The 18,818-nt window shown below is 39.8% G+C and overlaps 1 protein-coding gene across 2 annotated transcripts in view; it reads left to right on the top strand.

Annotated features, from left to right (window-relative positions):
* The first annotated feature begins 2,081 nt into the window (after positions 1 to 2,081).
* caln1 (calneuron 1) overlaps positions 2,082 to 18,818 on the top strand; it is an 88,891-nt gene continuing 72,154 nt past the window's right edge. Inside the window, exons 1-2 of one of the 2 annotated variants that reach the window (XM_051678807.1) lie at positions 2,082 to 2,711; positions 13,892 to 14,016. In XM_051678807.1, the coding sequence (XP_051534767.1) occupies positions 13,899 to 14,016 (118 nt within the window). In that variant the 5' untranslated portion in view covers positions 2,082 to 2,711; positions 13,892 to 13,898. Of the gene's footprint in view, positions 2,712 to 3,564; positions 3,758 to 13,891; positions 14,017 to 18,818 lie in introns of those variants that run through there. The other variant, XM_051678806.1, reaches the window with a different exon arrangement.

Raw genomic sequence — 18,818 nt, 5'->3', positions numbered from 1 at the left:
TAACGTGTATTTTGTCTTACTGTACTGGCAGAGTTTTTATAGTCAAATGAAAAAAATCTACCAGTGCTGAAGAAGTAATCCAAAGTATTTAGAATACGTTACTGACCTTGAGTAATCTAACGGAATACATTACAAATTACATTTTACAGCATGTATTCTGTAATCTGTAGTGGAATACATTTTAAAAGTAACCCTCCCAACCCTGACTGTGGTAATGTTTTGATCTCTAAATAATCTTCTTACGTAGTAAAAGAGTTCTTGTAATACTACACAGGTTGACCATGTTGTCTGTGATTCATGAAGCCCACTCTTTTATTCTTGGTGTGATACATGGTCTCCGTGTGCTTTGATGAATGAAAAGACGTAATCCTTTGTCAGTTCTCACAGGGCTGTGAGGGGAGGTGGGTTCATATTGTGCTGATTGCCTTGCAGCTGAATGAAATGTCTTGTGTGTTTGTGGTAGTGTTATTTTCTGCCCATTTCCTGCTTATTTTGTTTTATCAGCCCTCATTAGGTTTGTAGGATTGAGGTGCGTGTTGCTAACTACTGCTCACACTTACACACTACCTCAAGTTTTTGTACACAACTCCCACAGGTGATCACTCTATAAAGAGAAGAGATTGCTGTAGCCACAGGAAATGATCACTGTTTTGATGCACCACCTCGGAATAATGTACTATTCATTGGAATAATATGAGTGGCAAGACCGATGCCCTTGTGATTTTTATTTGCTCTTCATACAGAAGTATGTGTAATTATGATTAGGTGATCACAGTTTGTACTCCGCTAGTGATTAATTTCCAAGAAAGTCCACCATAGCCTTTGAATGTAGAAATTTTAGTATTCACATTCTTTACATTTTGGTTTCAGTTTTAAATTTTGTATTCATTTTTGGGTGTTTCTTCAATTTAAGACACTTTTAGCACTGTGGACTAAAGCAAAGTTTTGTTAAAACATTTTTCAATCTCTCACTCATTTTTTTTCTAAAAAAAATTAGTGATATTTTTATATATATATAGTCATATTTTTGAAAGTCAAGAAAATCCCACTACAGTGTAATTTCCATCTCAAATTCTGTATTGAGTTTAATTGAATTATGTGGTGGAAATGATGGTGAGGAAAAAAATCTAAATAAAATGGCTGACATCTTTGCCTTGTTAAGGCTTATTTCATAGCTGACATTTGATGTATCCTAAATACACACAGTTAAATGGTACTTTCTCACTTTTTGTGTAAACTAGCAAAATTACAGCTTGATTGGATTCTCTCAAAAGTTAAATTTTCCTTGAATCACTTGTCTCATATTTCATCTCAAGCATGTTCTTCACTGACACATTTGTCTACTTGGTTTAACAAGAAGGCTACGCTAACTTTTGAGAAAAAATGATGAGGGGCAAAATTGTTTTGACATGTATTGAAATTGGAAATTATAATGGATTTTCATAGTTCAGGATTGAAACTCTGGGACATGGCTAAAACATTAAATCTATACATAAAATGCATCTGGAAAGCACCAAAATTAAATAATTTTTTTTTTTTTTTTAAATCAGCATTAAAGTGACCTTCAAATACCAAAAAAAAAGAAAAAAGTTTCAATTTGTTAGTTTTAATAAAACTCAAATCCTTGGACATGAAAGTCCCTGAAGTTTAAGAAACACATTTTTATATTCTATATTCTATTTTACCTATTCATGTGCAAAAGAGGCACTTTACAATTGAAAAATTAAAAATATTTTCTAAACATATTTTCATTTCATACAACTAAATGTGCAAATTCTTAAGTGGAAAATGTCTTTCTATGTTTATCATTCATTGTTTGTATAGCCTACACACAGCTATTCAGATACTCCTGATTATGGATGGATGGATGGACAGTATACAAAAGCTGCAGAAAGGTTGCTTAGATGATCTGACGCCCTGATACAGTGATTCCAGCTGATCCCGGAGCTCCCCTGCGGCTGCGGATGAATGACAGTATCAGCTGGTAGGCTGAACCCAGTTGACTAAATCACTCGAGCGCTCAGTCAGTCCGTCCTTCAGTGTATTAAATGGGTTAATTCATGCTGTATGTGTGAGGGGTCTACAGTATCTGCTTCTTTATCATAGGAATCAACTATTTCTTTTTTTGTGACTGGTTATGCCTCCCAACAGCTCGCTGAGGACAATATCCAGCTGTACTGCTGATCTGACAGCGATGTTTATTGATTGTTTGTGGAGCAGTTGCCCGTGATTTATAAGGCTCGTGTGTGTGGCAGCCGAAAATCTCTGAGCAGCTTTGGGTATTTTCAACAACGCCAATCAATTAAGAACGGGAACTATGAGCTGGAATTCTCTTCAGATTATGGAAGTACTAAAGAATCCAGGGGGTCGTTAAAACTGTTTGGAGTTGGAGGAAAAGTCCAACTGGTTTCCTTGCTTTTTTTGCGGGAAGTCGGACGTGTTTATTTTTTCGGATAATAATCGGAAAAATTAGGGAGCGCTGTCCACTCCAGATCGCATCTGATGGCTGAAAGTAATAGCGAATATAATCGCGAATTACATCGAGAACTGGCGAATTGCCCTCCTAATTAACCAACAAGATTTTATGAACGCGGATTTCAGCGCCTTGAAAATTTGGATTCCGTATTGCAATATCTGCGCCAATCATCACCGCAACGGGATTTATTTGAGCGATCAATTATTACGATTCAAGATTATAATAACCATTAAAGGTAAGAGCGTTAGTTTGAGATTCTATTAATCAAATATCTGAAGTGAATTTTTGTGACATATCCTTTATCAGGGAGGATTTGTGGGGCAGGATGGTTTCCCTTCTAGTTTTGCACCTGTTGTGTTAATGGATTCATATTTTCAATGACTGGAAAGCCAGTTAGCTGGGTCATTTATGATTTAAAACTGTTTCATAGGAATCTGTTTCATTTTTTTTTTTTTTTTTTTTCTTATTACCTTTAAAATGCAAAGTAAGCAGTGGTTAATGCTATGGCTGTTTTTACCTCCAAGATTTTCTTTGAACTGCAAGATCATTGCAATAATCTAACTGGCTGTTCAACACAAACACTGACATCCAAAATGTCATCACAAACAATATTATGTATTATGCATTAATGGTGCTCAGATGGCAATTTTCAGTGCAAATTATTCACCTTATTCTCATTTGACAAGTCAGGTGTCACCCAGCCAACACCCCCAATCCCCTCACCACCCCTGCACAGGAAAAAAAAATTGATGGACTTTTGAATAATAAGACAACCTAGAGGAGCGATGTAAAGTGTACACACAGAGAGGGCTAATCCAAGGGGTTGGTCAGCAGTGTGTCTGAGCGTGTGTGTTTGTGTTCTCAGTGGAACCGCAGCAGCACAGCTGCTTGTGTCACTGAGCCAATGTTGAGTCCACTGATGACTGATGCAAGAGTGTGACATGAGGAACCGGCTGATTTGTGACTGGCTGAAGGACTGAATGAATGAGTGACTACCTGCTCCAGCTGCTGATATATTAACAAGGGATTTCTGGGCACTCGATGGTGCTCGGGGGGGGGGAGGACCAGCAGTGGGATATTGTCTGGCTGTGGTACTCAGGGACAGCCTGCTGCTGTGCTCTGAGCTGGAGTGTGCCGTTAGATGGAGGTCACTGATCTGGATCTGGACCCTCGGACGGAGGGGTCGGAAGGAGAGGGGCTGTGTGTCCCAAGCAGTGGTGGGGAGAGCCCTGGGAGGGAGCCGGTTGTGCTTCAGTTCCCTGTAGAGTATGACCAGTATGGGTAAGCAACAGCAAGGCTGCAGGGATGCTATAACACTATCCAGTAAAGTTTTTTTTTTTTCTCTTTTGATTAAATTATCTACTTTTAATTTTCAAAAAAAAAAAAAAAAAAAAAATCTGTTGCCATTTCTCTGCTTTGTTTCTCCTGTTTTGGCATGTGTGTGATCTCTTGCTTGTGAAACTATTTGTATTGATTTTAATAACTTGAAATGTCTTTATGGTTGATTCTGTCATTCATACCGTCTATATACCATCTATATATTGTCTTTTTAGGAGGTTAGAGCTGAGAAGATGGGGTTATTTTGACATGATATTGTGTGACACATTGCCAGCTGTAGATGTCTTTGTGAGTGACTTTGAGGAGCGTCCTGTGATTAGATACAGACCTTTTCTGGTTTATTTCATCTAATTTTTCAACTAGATCTTGTGGGTTAAGGCAGTTTTTCTTTGGGAATAATAATTAATAAATAATATTTTTGGTTGTAATTTGTACTGTAAGACACTTTTTACCTCCTTTCTTCTTGCACATCTATGCTTGTATTTATGATTGCAATTCGAAAAATCTGAAGAATGTTTGCATTAACCTTTTAACATTTAAATTTTTTTATTTATTTTTTGTTTTTTGGGAAACTTTAGTGTTGTGATGTGGCACTGTTTTGGACTGGAAAGTTTTGCCCTCAGTTGAACGCGCTTGTGATCAATGCTGACCTTATCTCTACTTAAACTCTTTGTGTCCAGAGTTTCCAGTATTCCTTTTGAACATGACGTTAAAAATGCATTTTCTGTTTGCAAAAGTTGTTGACATCAGATGTCAAGCAGTGCCATTCAATGTGATGTTATTCTTCATTTAAAACAATTGTAAACAACATTGTTCCAATTCTTATAAGTATTTTACATGCACTTTTTACGAACTATATTAATTAAGAGAGTGCATGGAATATTTGTTATATTAATTAGTGATTAGTCACACCTCAGGACCGTTTAATTGAATTGGAAAAAAAAAAAAACAATAGAAATCTTAAAGGACACGGTTATTCTTTACATGATTTAAATACACTTTCCCTTATTCATACAGTGTGGTTCAAGTCTGAGTCCTCTTGAAAATGCTTGTATTTTTCTAATTTAAAGCCGTTTTATTTTTTCATTACTAATTATATTAACAGGATAATAATTTCTGTGAAAGTTTTTTTTTTTTTTTCTCTTTTTGCTTTCATAACACCATGCACTGGAGCTGGCATAGGCTCCACAAGTTTGAGCAAAATCTGATGATCCACATTATCCCAGCATGATTTGAGAATGTTCCAATGAGTATCTTATGTGCTTCAATGGAAGCAAGGTAATCTAACCTTCTGTGCAAAGGAGTCAACATGGTCCGTGTCACAAATGGGATTGTTTGATTAGTGATCTAGAAATAATGCATAATTCTGATTTATTTTACATCAGAACATTTCTTTATTTTGAATTTTCAAATTTTCCAAGTTTAAATTATAATAATGAATATTAATTGTAAATTCAATTTTGAATCCAAAATGTGTCAATGTGGACTTCTGAACCACACTGTATACTATATACATTATATATATATATATATATATATATATATATATATATATATATATATATATATATATATATACACTGTATATATGATGTTGGAAATCATGTCCATGTTTCTTGTCAACCAGCGATCTACATTTCTTTGATGCTTGTCTTTGGCAAAATACAGAGTGTATTAGTCCCTCTTAAAGGGTATCATAATAACTGATTAAAATTTCTACTTGCACTCCATTTTGGGTTTATTTAGTTGTCATGCATTCTCAGCAGTTTATCATGTGAAAAGCATAATAGTTTCTTTAGTGAGATGGCAGGTAAATTAGTCATTTTTTCCCTCTGGGCACACCCAGACTGTCAGTCATGCAACCTCAGGTTCTACTCCAGGGAGTATGCTAAATGATGGCTTCAGAAAAACAATAAAAAATGCATAGAAACAAGAAGACAGACTCTCATGTTTTTGCAGCAAACTTGTTTTCTCTGAAAGTCTTTGCTTACAGGTCATTGTAGAGTGTCTCGAAGAATTTAGTCAAAAGGAAATTGTTTAAGGCTGCAGCTTCAGTGAACCAATGCCAATTTCGTTCGACTCTTTAACCTCATATATACACTGGGTTCAAAAGTCTGTGTCCACTCGTGTAAATGCTTCTATTTTATATTTTTTCTTATTTTATACATAATATTAATACGTTTCTTTCTATACACATTATATTATCAGATTAACAGTTTGAGTGAAAACTTGATTTAGAACAAATTACATGCATTTATTATTATTATTTTTTTAAATTTTTTTTTTTTGTACTAAGTTTGTAGTATTTGGTATATACTTGGTCCCTCTTTTGCTTTATGACAGCATGCACTCAAGTTGGCAAGTTACAAATCCTGATGATCCATGTTATCCAGCATGATTTGTGAATGTTCCAAAGAGCATCTTGCATGGAAAGGAGTTAAAGGTAACACTTTACAATAAGGTTTCATTTGTTAAAATTAGTTAAAAACATTAGTTAACATGAATGCACTAACAATGAACAATACTTTTATAGCATTTTATTAATCTTGGTTATTGCTAATTTCAACATATAGTAATGCATGTTTTAAAATCAAAAGTTGTATTAGTTAACATTAATGCACTATGAACTAACATGAACTAACAATAAACAATTGTATTTTTATTAACTAACACTAACAAAGATTAATCAGTGCTGTAAAAATATATGTATATTGTCCATTGTTAGTTCATGATAGCTAATGCATTAACTGGTGTTAACGAATGAAACCTTGTTGTAAAGTGTTACAGAGTTAACATAGTCTGTCACAAATTTGCTTGTTTGAATAGTGACCAATAGAAATAGTTCAGAATCTTAAATATTTATTGAAGTCATAAAATTTCTTTGATTTAAATATTTCAAATCTTGAAACTGTTTATTTCTAGGTTTAAATTTAGGTTTTGAATCCCAGATTTACAGTGTGGACTCACCTGTGAAGGGGTTTATTTTGCAGTAATGGCAGGCTGATTATACATTATCCCACCTATAAATGGTCACTTACCAAATAAATAAAAACATGGACATGAAAAATAGATTTTAGTAGATTTTTTTTAGCTTACTTGTAGAGACCCCAGAATGATATAAGAGACATAGATTGTATAAAACATAGACTGCACGGATGAGTGGTCAGCTATAGAGGGTTGTTGTAGACAATGGTCATTATTCTGAAATATTTGACCACTGAATGCCACAGTTGACCAGTGAGAATCATGTATTCCAGAGAGCTTTGTAATATTTATATATACATTATGATGTATACAGTGAGTTAGGCAATTTTAAAGTTAACTTTGTGTTTGCATGTAAACTATTAGTTACATTGATTTATGAGTTTTCCTAATGAGATTCTTTATGGAGCCAATGTGTACACCTACTGTCAACAGAGTGGGACAATAAGCCAACAAGAAACTGATTTGAATTCTTCAGAACTTGGAAGCATTGTGATAATTACTTTAATTAAAATTGCCCACATAAACAGTTCGTCTATGCTTTTCCCCTTCCAGGGACAATGATTTATTTGGCCAATTCAGCTACACTTGTGCAGAGTGTTGACATATGGTGCTTTTGTCATTTTGACAATATCCTATAAACATGAAGAAATAAAAGCAAAATACTTATTAATTAACTACCACATTGTTACAGATATTAATTTGTTAATGTAAAACAAATTATTTTGTTTTATTTTTATAAATAATTTTTAAGTAACTCAAAACATTTGTTGTAACATTAAACTTTATAGATATTAATGGGAACTCAGCAGGAAAAAAGTAATTTGATAGAGAATACATGACCAGATGGTCCTGCCTTTTTGTTTGATTAATTACAGAATCTGTATGGGGTAGCATTTCCACTGTTAGATAGGGTAAAGTCTGTTATTAAGGCACATATATCTCCAAATTTTATGGAGAGATATTGAGCTTATACCAGAAACATTTTAAACCTTAAACTCACGGGGTAACAGAGAAATAATTTACCCAAAACAACCTGATTACACCAGGGGCGTAGATTCCAGGGGGGATAGGGGTAGGTAACAACCCCCCCCCCCCCCCCCCCCAAATAATCAAAACATGCAAGTTCAATATTTAAACGATTATCAATGGAAACATGTAAGTTCTTCACGCTGCACTATTCCATTGAGGCTCTGCACTGTCAATCAGCTTTTCCATTAGAACCAACCAGTCCCCTACTGTACATTAGTCCCACAGCATCATCCATCTTTTACAAGGATCTGCCATAAATCATTGCATATGCCCTTCAACAGATTGCTGCTACCAGTCTGGGCTGCTCAAACTGTAGGCATTTAACTCTGATTTGGAACTGGCTTTAGCCCAGCACATTCTGTGACTAAAGTGTAGTCTGTGATCTGCAACTTCCTGGCACCTTCATGCTGACTACTACTTCAAGTAGCTTCACACTCTCTTTCTCTCTTACTCTTTGCTGATGGGTTTGCTGTATTTAACCTGCTGGGTGACCACATAGTCCTCATGAGAGTTTTAAGTTCTTGTACAGGACACGAGAAGTGCACCATCACAATCTGTATGAAAGCCAGATTTTAGTTCAGAAGAGAGTGTTGAACTACCTCTCTATATTTTAACAGAAATTAAATCTCCAAAGAGAATAAAAAGGAGAGTTCTTATGCACTAAAGTTTATCTAAAAGGGCATCATCAAAATTCTGTGCAGTGATTTTAATTTTTCTCAATTTCTGAAGTTCAAAGATGAAATGCAACAGCAGTGATAGACTGATATATTGCTGATAGGCCGATATATTGGAAGGATTGATTAATCTGTTGATTTTGTTGATATATATATATATATATATATATATATATATATATATACAAAATTCTTTATCGACTGACAGCCTATTCAGTGGATATTTAATGTCTAACTTTTGTGTGTGTGTGATTTTTGAGTAGATATTGTGTAAAAATAATTGTTCATTCGATTTGTATTTCTCATTTGTGTCTAATTGCAAATTAAAAATTTCTGGCCTACTGTTGTTACATTAAGAAGCTGTTTCTACCTGAAACCCTTAAAATGTTTTTTTTTGGTTTTGTTGGTGTAACCTAATGTATTCAGGTTTGGTTGTGGGAGTTCTTGGTCCACACAGAATCCATTTTGATCTTTGAAACGGCCTGCAGGATATTGAGTGCCGAGCATGCTGAGTGGGCTTTTGACATTCAAGCCTTTTTTAAAACTCACTGTTACAAAAGGCACTCACTTTATGCTTATTAACATGGAGCCCAATTAGAGACAGAAGCTCAGTCTAACATCTCTATCTGACTGCATTGTTTTAAAATTATTCCTCTGTGCTGAATAATTAATATAGAACTGCAGCTCAAACTAACCATGGCATCTGAGAGATGAGACTGCCTTATGAAGAGGAATTTGAGTTTGATATGTAGTTATTGTTATGCTGACTTATTAAACTCTACATAAATGTGTTAAGGAAAACGTCCTGGTTACTTTCATAACCTCCGTTCCCTGATGGAAGCAACGAGACGTTTTGTTGATGTAGTGACACTAGGGGTCGCCCTTGGGAGCCCCAAACACCTCTGATCTTTGAGAAAAGGCCAATGGTAATTGGTGAGTGGAATTTGCATGCCACTCCCCCGGACATACGGGTATAAAAGGAGCTGGCTTGGAACCACTCATTCAGGTTTTGTGCTGAGGAGCTGAGACAAGGTCCCAGCCATTTCAGCAGGTAGTTCAGTGTTGTGGCAGGAGGGACACAATGTCTCGTTCCCTCCATCAGGGTATGGAGGTTACGTAAGTAACCAGGACGTTTCCTATATGTCACTCACTCAACGTTGTGTCGATGTAGTGGCACTAGGGGTCCCTATACAAAACGCCACAACTAGCTGAACTGTGTTACATGAACTGGTGGTGCGAGACGGGCAGACCATCTTACGAGCGTTGTACAGTCCCCTGCACCTCGGGGACAAGTCGACTGCCCAAAAAATGGGGACCGGCTGCCCCAACCAAATTGTTCAGCTGGGGGCTATATAGTGTCCGCATCAAGGGGTGTCACTCCCAAGCGGAAGACACCACAGAGACCACACTCTGCTCGAGGGAGAGGAAATTGCGTGGAAATACATCACATGGTCTTACCGAGTCTTGTCGGCAGTGGCTCATGTGGAGAAGTCCCCGTAGTAGGTCCTACCCAGGGGGGGAGGAGCTCTACAAACACGGCGACCGGGGGCAGAGGGGCCTCTACCCAAGGAAGACGCGGGTTCACCAACGGGGGAACCGTCTCACGGAAGATACATCACACAGGGTTACATATGGGCAACCAGCGCATGTGGAGCACCTACCCCAGTACTGGGCCAAGTTAGCACACATACTGGGTCGGCAACGTGTTTCTCCGCAAACTCGCCTGCCACAGGGCTAAGGAGGAAGGACATCCAGGGTCCACGACTTCGTGAACATGACTGGGGGTGAAAAGCGCACGTCTTCGCCTCCGGGAGGGGAAAGGTGCTATACGTAAGTGGTACACCTGGCCAGCTGTCCCGCAACTTACCCGCTCATACCTGACAACACACGGGACGAGACCGGCTCAACCCAGAGATTGTAGAACCTCGCGAAGGTATTGGGTGTTGCCCAGCCCACTACTCTGCAGATGTCTGCTAAAGAGGCACCATTGGTCAGAGCCCAGGAGGCCGCCACACTCCTAGTAGAGTGTGTTCGTAGCCCCAAGGGGGGGCGGCACATCCTGGGCGTGATATGCCGAAGCGATGGCATCAATGACCCAGTGCGCGATCCTCTGTTTGGAGACAGCGCTCCTTTTCCGCTGTCCTCCAAAGCAGACAAAGAGCTGCTCAGAGCGTCTAAAGCTCCGATTGCAATCTAAATAGATGCGAATATCATGCACCGGACACAGCAACGACAAGGCTGGTGCACCGCAACCACCTTATCCACCTGGGGAATCGCCGAGTACCCCCTGGCAGCCCCACCGTCGAGGGTAGTGAGAGCAGAGGAGACCATAAATCGGGTTTGGGCAGTGAAAGGTTCCCGCCACGATCTCGTGAGCTCATCATGCACCTCCGCAAAGAAAGGAACCGGGGAGGGGCACGGCCGTGAACGGCGCTCTGAGCTCAGGAACCAATCGTCGAGCCGCAAGGGTTCAGGGGGGAGTGGAGGGTTCGCTCTCTGATGCTGCGATCGAGATCTCATCCTCTTCGTGAGCCCCGAATGAGATTGCGAACTCGCCCTGAGATGAGCCGGCGGTCTCATCCCAGAACTCGACTGGGGCACACGAGCGTACTGGGGAATGGGAGGTCCGTGGGGGGTTTTCTGTCGGAGAAGCTCCCACTGAGGTCCCCAAATCACCCCCACTGCTAACCGCCACGGCCTCATACCCGTAGGTAGAAGGACCGAGGTGGGGAGCCACTGGAGTGGCTTTCCCTTACGAAGGAAAGCCGCGACTGCAATGTTGCCATGGTCATGTTCTCGCAATGAGGACATGACCCATCCACGAATTATGTCTCCGCGTGGGCAGCGCCCAAACACGTGAGACAGCGATCGTGGCCGTCAGAAGCAGAGAGATAGCGACCGCAACCAGGAATTATACACAGACGGAAAGGCATCTTTGAAAAGACGCTCCAACTGTGCCACTCTTTTAGTAGGAAAATATACTCTTATAAGGAAGAATATACTCTTTTAGCTGCTGAAGCACCCAGGGGCGTTCTCTGCACACCACCAGCGCAAGAGGGGGAGAAACCGCTGTAATGCGGCGTAAGTCCAACAGCTTTTGAGGTAAATGGATCGGTGGAGATATTCAGCTTGCTGAAACACAACCGCTCGGCTCCGAAGAAAAAATCTGAATGAGTGGTTGCAAGCCAGCTCCTTTTTCACCCGTATGTCGGGGGGAGTGGTATGCAAATTCCACTCGTCAATTCCCATTGGCCTTTTCTCAAAGATGTCGAGTGAGTGACAGATAGGGAATAGGCCTTACTCTTGCTTCTTTGAGGGTGACTGGAGGCAGGCAGAAATATTGGGTTTATATTAATGGTAGTTTATACTAATGGGGTTTTATACTATTCCAAAATCTACTGACAGCTTTGTCTATGGACAGTTCCCATTTTGCGTTTTCAAATATTTTTAGTGAATTTCAAGTAAACTGTGTAAAATAAGTGTTCATTTAAATCCATAAATTGTATATACATCTTATTTGCATCTTATTCTTATTTGAATTAACTACAGTGGCCCCAAAAAGCATGAGCCACACTTAAAAATGGATGGTTGCATTATAGAACAAGATATCAAACCAAGTTATATTTATTTACATTAAGAAATGTAGCACAATCACTTTTCAAACATACCACCTGCACACAGAGCAGCTATTTGCACTCCAATAGTTTAGTGGAAACAGAAATTTATGACAAACAGCATTGTAAGCATTGCTACAGTGGCATAGGGCATGATGCTGGTGTGAAAAACCTTTTTGTGCGGGTGATCAGGGTTAGATTCTGCCTTTGTCCCATCCTTTTTCCTGTCTCAACTATTAATATTTTCTTTAATACTACTTATAATAATAGATAAAAGCTAATAGAAAGGTAGTTTTACTCTATAGTTATATTGCAGAAACCATGTTTTTTTGCAATTACCACAGTAATATGGTGTTTGTAACCATGATTAATTTTGTAACCATGATTAATTTTGTGTTTACTATGATTTTATTACAAAATACCATGGTGATATTATGGTTACTACAGTAAAACCACATTTAATTTTTGTAAAGGAATGTTAAGATTAGGTTTAGGGGTAGCAGCTCGAGTAGTGTATCTGTGGGACTCTAAATAAACACAGTAAACATGCTGATGTTGGTTGGTATTTAAAAAGGGGTTCAAAATGTACATACCACAACTTGCACCGGGGTGTAAATAGCATCTACCTTTATTTCCACCAGGATGCAAATTGCTTCTGCCTTTAAAAATTAAGAAAAAATTATTCTTGGAGACTTTTTGGCCTTTTATAGCACAGTCTGTGTAATGTAGTTGATGCAATGAACTTGTGGTTACTCTTACATTATATTGGCCACCGGCTACATGCTTTCTTAATATCTGTATCGAGATTGGCCATTAAAATCCCATAATGGTTGACTACTACTTCTTATGCAGGAAAGTGTGTTTATTAAAGGGGCAGTCTGCAATTGTCAGCAGGATTTTAATGGCATTACAATATACTGCTGTAAACAATAACTATGTATTCATAGACACTGGAAACACCACCCAAATGTTTATACTCTTAAGGGTACTTTAGAGTTAGTGTACCCTTTTAGCATTATTGGCTTGCCATTTTATTGATTCTTGTTCATGTTGCATTGACACAGCCTTTATGCACAAGAAAGCATAAGATTTTCACTTCATGGTACAGCAGAACAGTAGCAATATTACAAATGCCAACTGATGCTAGAGGTATTTTGCTGAACAAATTGGCTGAGGAAAGCGGGTAAGCTTTCTGTGGAGAAATAATTTTATGGTAATACTTGTGCCATGAACTTAGACCATGCAGTCTCATATATGGACCTCCAGTAATGTTTGACTTGTTGAATAGATCAAGGGTCTTCAGCCTTTTCAGGCCAATGTGTTTAGCATGTGTTTAGTACTGTGTTAATGTATGTACATACTTTTATTATGATGATTACATTGCAAATGTTACATTAAAATAATCATTATTGATGTACAGTACAGAGTCATATACTTATACATTACATTTAAATTGAACACATTTAGCTGAACTTTAGCTTCTTAAAGAGCCCATAAAATGGCTTGACAAGCACTTTACCGTCCTGTGTTGATGTATTTCTCTTTTAAACAGGAAGTTTGGCCGGGACATATCGAAGGGCTCATCTTTAAAAAAAATAAAATAAAAAAATAAAAATTATAATAGCGAATTGGCTTTAGTTACGTTATAGCCATGAACCATGATTTGCTAATTGCTGATCTGTTGCAGGGGAGGGGCATCCTCAATCTAGAGGGCATCTCACTGGACAAAAAAAATCTGTTGACTGAGTGCATTTAATTCTTGTATTATCTCTCAGGGAGAAGATGCCGTTTCACCATGTGACGGCAGGACTTCTGTACAAGGGGAACTACTTGAGTCGCTCTCTGTCTGACCACAGCAATAGCGAGCAGCTCGTCAGCATCTCTGTGGAGGAACTAGATGGTGAGCACTGATGTTAAAGGCACAAAAGCACATGCACAATTTTTAAATCAAATCAAATCAAATCACTTTATTGTCACACAGCCATATACACAAGTGCAATGGTGTGTGAAATTCTTGGGTGCAGTTCCGATCAACATAGCAGCCGTGACAGTGATGAGACATATACCAATCTACAATAAACACCAAATTAACACAGCACAATTAAACATTTGTTATACACATAATTACACTCAACAGTATACAAATAATAACATACACTGTACAGTATACAATACGCACTATATAGATACACATTAATCAATCAATAAAAATAAAAAATAAAAATATATAAAAAACTATATATATATAGAATGTACAGTATTGTACTGTATTGACATTCAGGCTGTCGGTTGATAGTCAGTTGTTAAGAGAGAATATAATATAATAATAATATAATTTATGACAGTCCAGTGTGAGATATAAGAGTAAGTGTAATAAAGTGCAGTGCTGATGTATTTGATCGTGGGAGATCAAGAGTTCAGAAGTCTGATTGCTTGGGGGAAGAAGCTCTCATGGAGTCGACTGGTGCGGGTCCTGATGCAGCGATACCGCCTACCTGATGGTAGCAGTGAGAACAGCCCATGGCTCAGGTGGCTGGAGTCTCTGATGATCCTCCGAGCTTTTTTCACACCGCCTTGTATATATTTCCTGGAGGGAGGGAAGCTCACCTCCGATGATGTGTCTGGCAGTTCACACCACCCTTTGCAGTGCTTTGCGGTTGTGGGCGGTGCTATTGCCGTACCAGGTGGAGATGCAGCCAGTCAGGATGCTCTCTACAGTGCAGGTGTAGAACCGTGTGAGGATGTGGTGGTTCATTCCAAACATCCTCAGCCATCTCAGGAAGAAGAGGCGCTGATGAGCCTTCTTCACAACGACTTCAGTGTGGATGGACCATGTGAGTTCCTCAGTGATGTGGACACCCAGGAACTTGAAGCTGCTGACTCTCTCCACTGGTGCTCCATTGATGGTGGTGGGGCTGTGTTCTCTGTCTTTTCTTCTGAAGTCCACCGCAAGCTCCTTTGTCTTACTGACGTTGAGGGAGAGGTTGTGCTCCTGACACCAGTGTGTCAGAGTGTGCACCTCCTCTCTGTAGGCTGTTTCATCATTGTCAGTGATCAGACCTACCACCGTCGTATCATCAGCAAACTTAATGATGGCATTGGAGCTATGTGTTGCCACACAGTCGTGTGTGTACAGGGAATAAAGGAGTGGGCTGAGAACACAGCCCTGTGGGGCTCCAGTGTTGAGGGTCAGTGAGGAGGAGATGTTGCTGCCTATTCTAACCACCTGGCATCTGCTTGACAGGAAGTCCAGGATCCAGCTGCACAGCGAGCTGTTTAAGCCCAGAGCCCGGAGTTTCTCATCTAGCTTGGAGGGCACTATGGTGTTGAAAGCTGAGCTGTAGTCTACAAACAGCATTCTCACATAAGTGTTCCTTTTTTCCTGGTGGGAGAGAGCAGTGTGTATTGTAGATGCAATGGCATCATCAGTGGAGCGGTTGTTGCGGTAAGCAAACTGCAGCTGGTCAAGAGAGAGAGGCGATACAGAGCAGATGTAATCTCTGATTAGTCTCTCAAAGCATTTGCTGATGATGGGGGTCAGAGCAACAGGACGCCAGTCATTTAAGCAAGTTATTTTTGATTGTTTTGGAACAGGCACAATGGTGGATGTTTTAAAGCATGTGGGGACTACAGACAAAGAGAGGGAAAGGTTGAAAATGTCCGTAAAAACACCAGCCAGCTGGTTCGCGCACGCTCTGATGACGCGGCCCGGAATGCCGTCTGGGCCCGCGGCTTTGCGGATATTCACCCGTCGGAAGGATCGGGTTACATCCGCTACAGAGACGGAGAGTAAACTAACCTCTATAGCTTCAGCCGCGAGAGCTCTCTCCACGAGGGCGGTGTTATTTCCCTCGAAATGAGCATAAAAAGTATTTAGCTCATCCGGTAGAGAGGCAGCAGTGTTCATGGCGGAGTTTTTATTCCCTTTAAAGCCCGTGATGATGTTAATTCCCTGCCACATGCTTCTAGAGTTGGTGGTGTTAAACTGTCCTTCAATCTTGTTCCTGTACTGGCGTTTTGCGGTTCTGATGCGGTTTTTCGGAGGGCATAACTGGCTTGTTTATGCTCCTTCGCGTTCCCGGAATTAGCGGAGGTCCGCACATTAAGTGCAGCGCGAACATCGCTATTAATCCATGGTTTCTGATTCGGATATATCCGTATTCTTGTCGGAACGATGTCCTCTACGCACGTTCTGATGGAACACATTACGCTATCAGCGTAAAGCTCGATGTCGTCATCAGAGGCGGACCGGAACATCTCCAATCCATGTGATCAAATCAGTCTTGTAGCGTAGAATCTGATTGGTCCGACCAGCACTGGATCATTCTGAGGGTGGGTGCTTCCTGTTTCAATTTCTGCCTGTAAGCGGGCAGAAGCAGAATGGAAGAGTGGTCCAATTTGCCAAAAGGTGGGCGGGGGAGGGATTTGTAGCCATCCCGGAACGGAGAGTAGCAATGGTCCAAAACCCGGTCCCCTCGTGTGTTGAAACTAATGTGCTAGTGATATTTTGGTGCGACTGATTTTAAACTGGCTTTGTTAAAGTCCCCGGTCACAATGAACATGGCCTCAGGGTGCGTGGTTTCCTGCTCACTTATAATCCCATACAGTTCCTTGAGTGCCCGGTCTGTGTCGGCATGTGGCGGGATGTACACAGCAGTGATAATGACCGCTGTGAATTCCCTCGGTAGCCAGAATGGTCGACACAGAAGCATGAGAAATTCCAGATCAGGAGAGCAGAAAGACTTGATAGAATGTACGTTCCTCTGATCACACCAGGATTTGTTGATCATAAAACATACACCACCTCCTCTGCTTTTACCTGAGAGGTCTTTCGCTCTGTCCGCTCGGTGCACGGAGAACCCCACGGGTTCAATGGCTGAGTCTGGAATCTCCGCAGACATCCAAGTTTCCGTGAGGCAGATGATGCAGCAGTCCCTTGTATCTCATTGGAAAGAGATCCGCGCTTTCAGCTCGCAGAGCTTGTTATCCAGAGACTGAACATTTGCCAGTAGAATAGTGGGTAGCGGGGGTCTATTTCCGCGGCATCTTACTCTGATGAGAACGCCGGCTCTGTTTCCCCTTTTCCTCCTGCGTTTCCGCGGCCGTGCTGCCCAGACAAAGGGCTCCGCTTGCGTGTTTGTAAACAGCAGGTCGGCATTGAGGAATGTGAATGTTTACGGTGTGAGATTGCTGAACCAGTGTCCAAAAGTGTTTGTCTGTCATAGACAATAAGGCAGACAACATCCAAGACAAAAAACATAAGAATTGTGAACAAAACAAACAAAACACTACTATGTTGTGTCGGAGCTCACAACGCAGCAGCCATACTTGGTGCCATCTTGAGTTCTTCTTCCATCTGTTATGAGGATGTATTATTATTCCAATTCTATTTTCAGAAGCTGGTAATCACTTTTAACCAATACCTTTTATTAAAAAATGGTAGGTCCAGTCCAGGATTCTGGTTAGTAAATACTGCAATCCAGATGTGCTAATATACACACAATCTAAATATACATAGTAACCATAGAGGTCAACTATTAACCTTACTTTACTTGTCAGGGTTTTCTTTCAAAAGGATCGTACTTGATGAATTTGCTTATAAAAATAACATTTATAGAACTTAAATAACTTATTGCTAATTTACAGCATTATATTTTGCTTAATAGATCATGTAAATTCCAATTGTTAGAACTGTAATTTTACTTTGATATATCTTTGATATTGATATAGGCTATCACATATCTATGTATATTCATGTTTGAATGTAGTGTACACGAATTACAGATCCGTTAAACAGTGATTTTGGTATTTTTATGTAAATCAGGGATTAAAACACAAATCAAGGTTCAACAGTTGCATTAAAAAAAAAACATTTAAGCAAAGCACGGCCCCCTCACTTTTCAGCCTGTATAATGTATTTGAGAATCCGGGGGTAAGATAGGCAGAGTCCTAATCAATTACTGCTGCCTTTGTCAGCACAGAAGAGCTCATGAAGGAAAATGCATCGAACCCTTGAGGCCGAAAATTAATGTTTAAATGACATATTAACACCCCGGGGCATCTGCAGATATACGGAGCTGGTACAAGTAATTTACTTGGTTGGTTTTGTGTTGACACAGTCCAAACTGAAAAATATAGCTACTGGAAGCCTGCTGATGTTGCACTGATTGGGATCAGGAGGTCAGCAAATATTTTGTTGCATTTCAGATACAGAGATATTGTTATGTAAGTCAGTAGTTCTCAATCTTGGTCCTGTAGTACCGATGCACTGCACATGTTGGATGTCTCTTGTATTTAACACATGTGATTCAACTCATCAACTCATTAGTAAAGGCTCCAAAACTTTATCTAGATGTGTCAGATAAAGGAGAATTACAAAATATGCAGTGATTGGGTGTAGAGAGTGCTGAATCAGAGGGGGGCAGGAAGATATTTATGAAAAAAATCTGAAATCCCTATACTGTTAAAATGTATTAAAAAGTAGAACGAACTAAATTGATTCTGGATTTAAAATGCCAGCAAAAAGTTTATGCATCAGTGTTTTGCAGATGATATAGAAAGAGGAAGAGCTCATTTGTTTATAAAGTACTGGCCAAATACTCAACATGTTCTCACTCCCAAAGCATCAAATACAGCCGCCATGTTTTCTGTAGAAGTTCATGTGGTGTTGCGTTTGTATTTCGTTTTTTGTGGTTGGCCGAT

This window comes from Myxocyprinus asiaticus, chromosome 39, assembly GCF_019703515.2.
Source record: "Myxocyprinus asiaticus isolate MX2 ecotype Aquarium Trade chromosome 39, UBuf_Myxa_2, whole genome shotgun sequence".
NCBI lineage: Eukaryota > Metazoa > Chordata > Actinopteri > Cypriniformes > Catostomidae > Myxocyprinus > Myxocyprinus asiaticus.
Note: the sequence above shows the minus strand (reverse complement) of the source record. Positions and strands in the feature narration are given on the sequence as shown.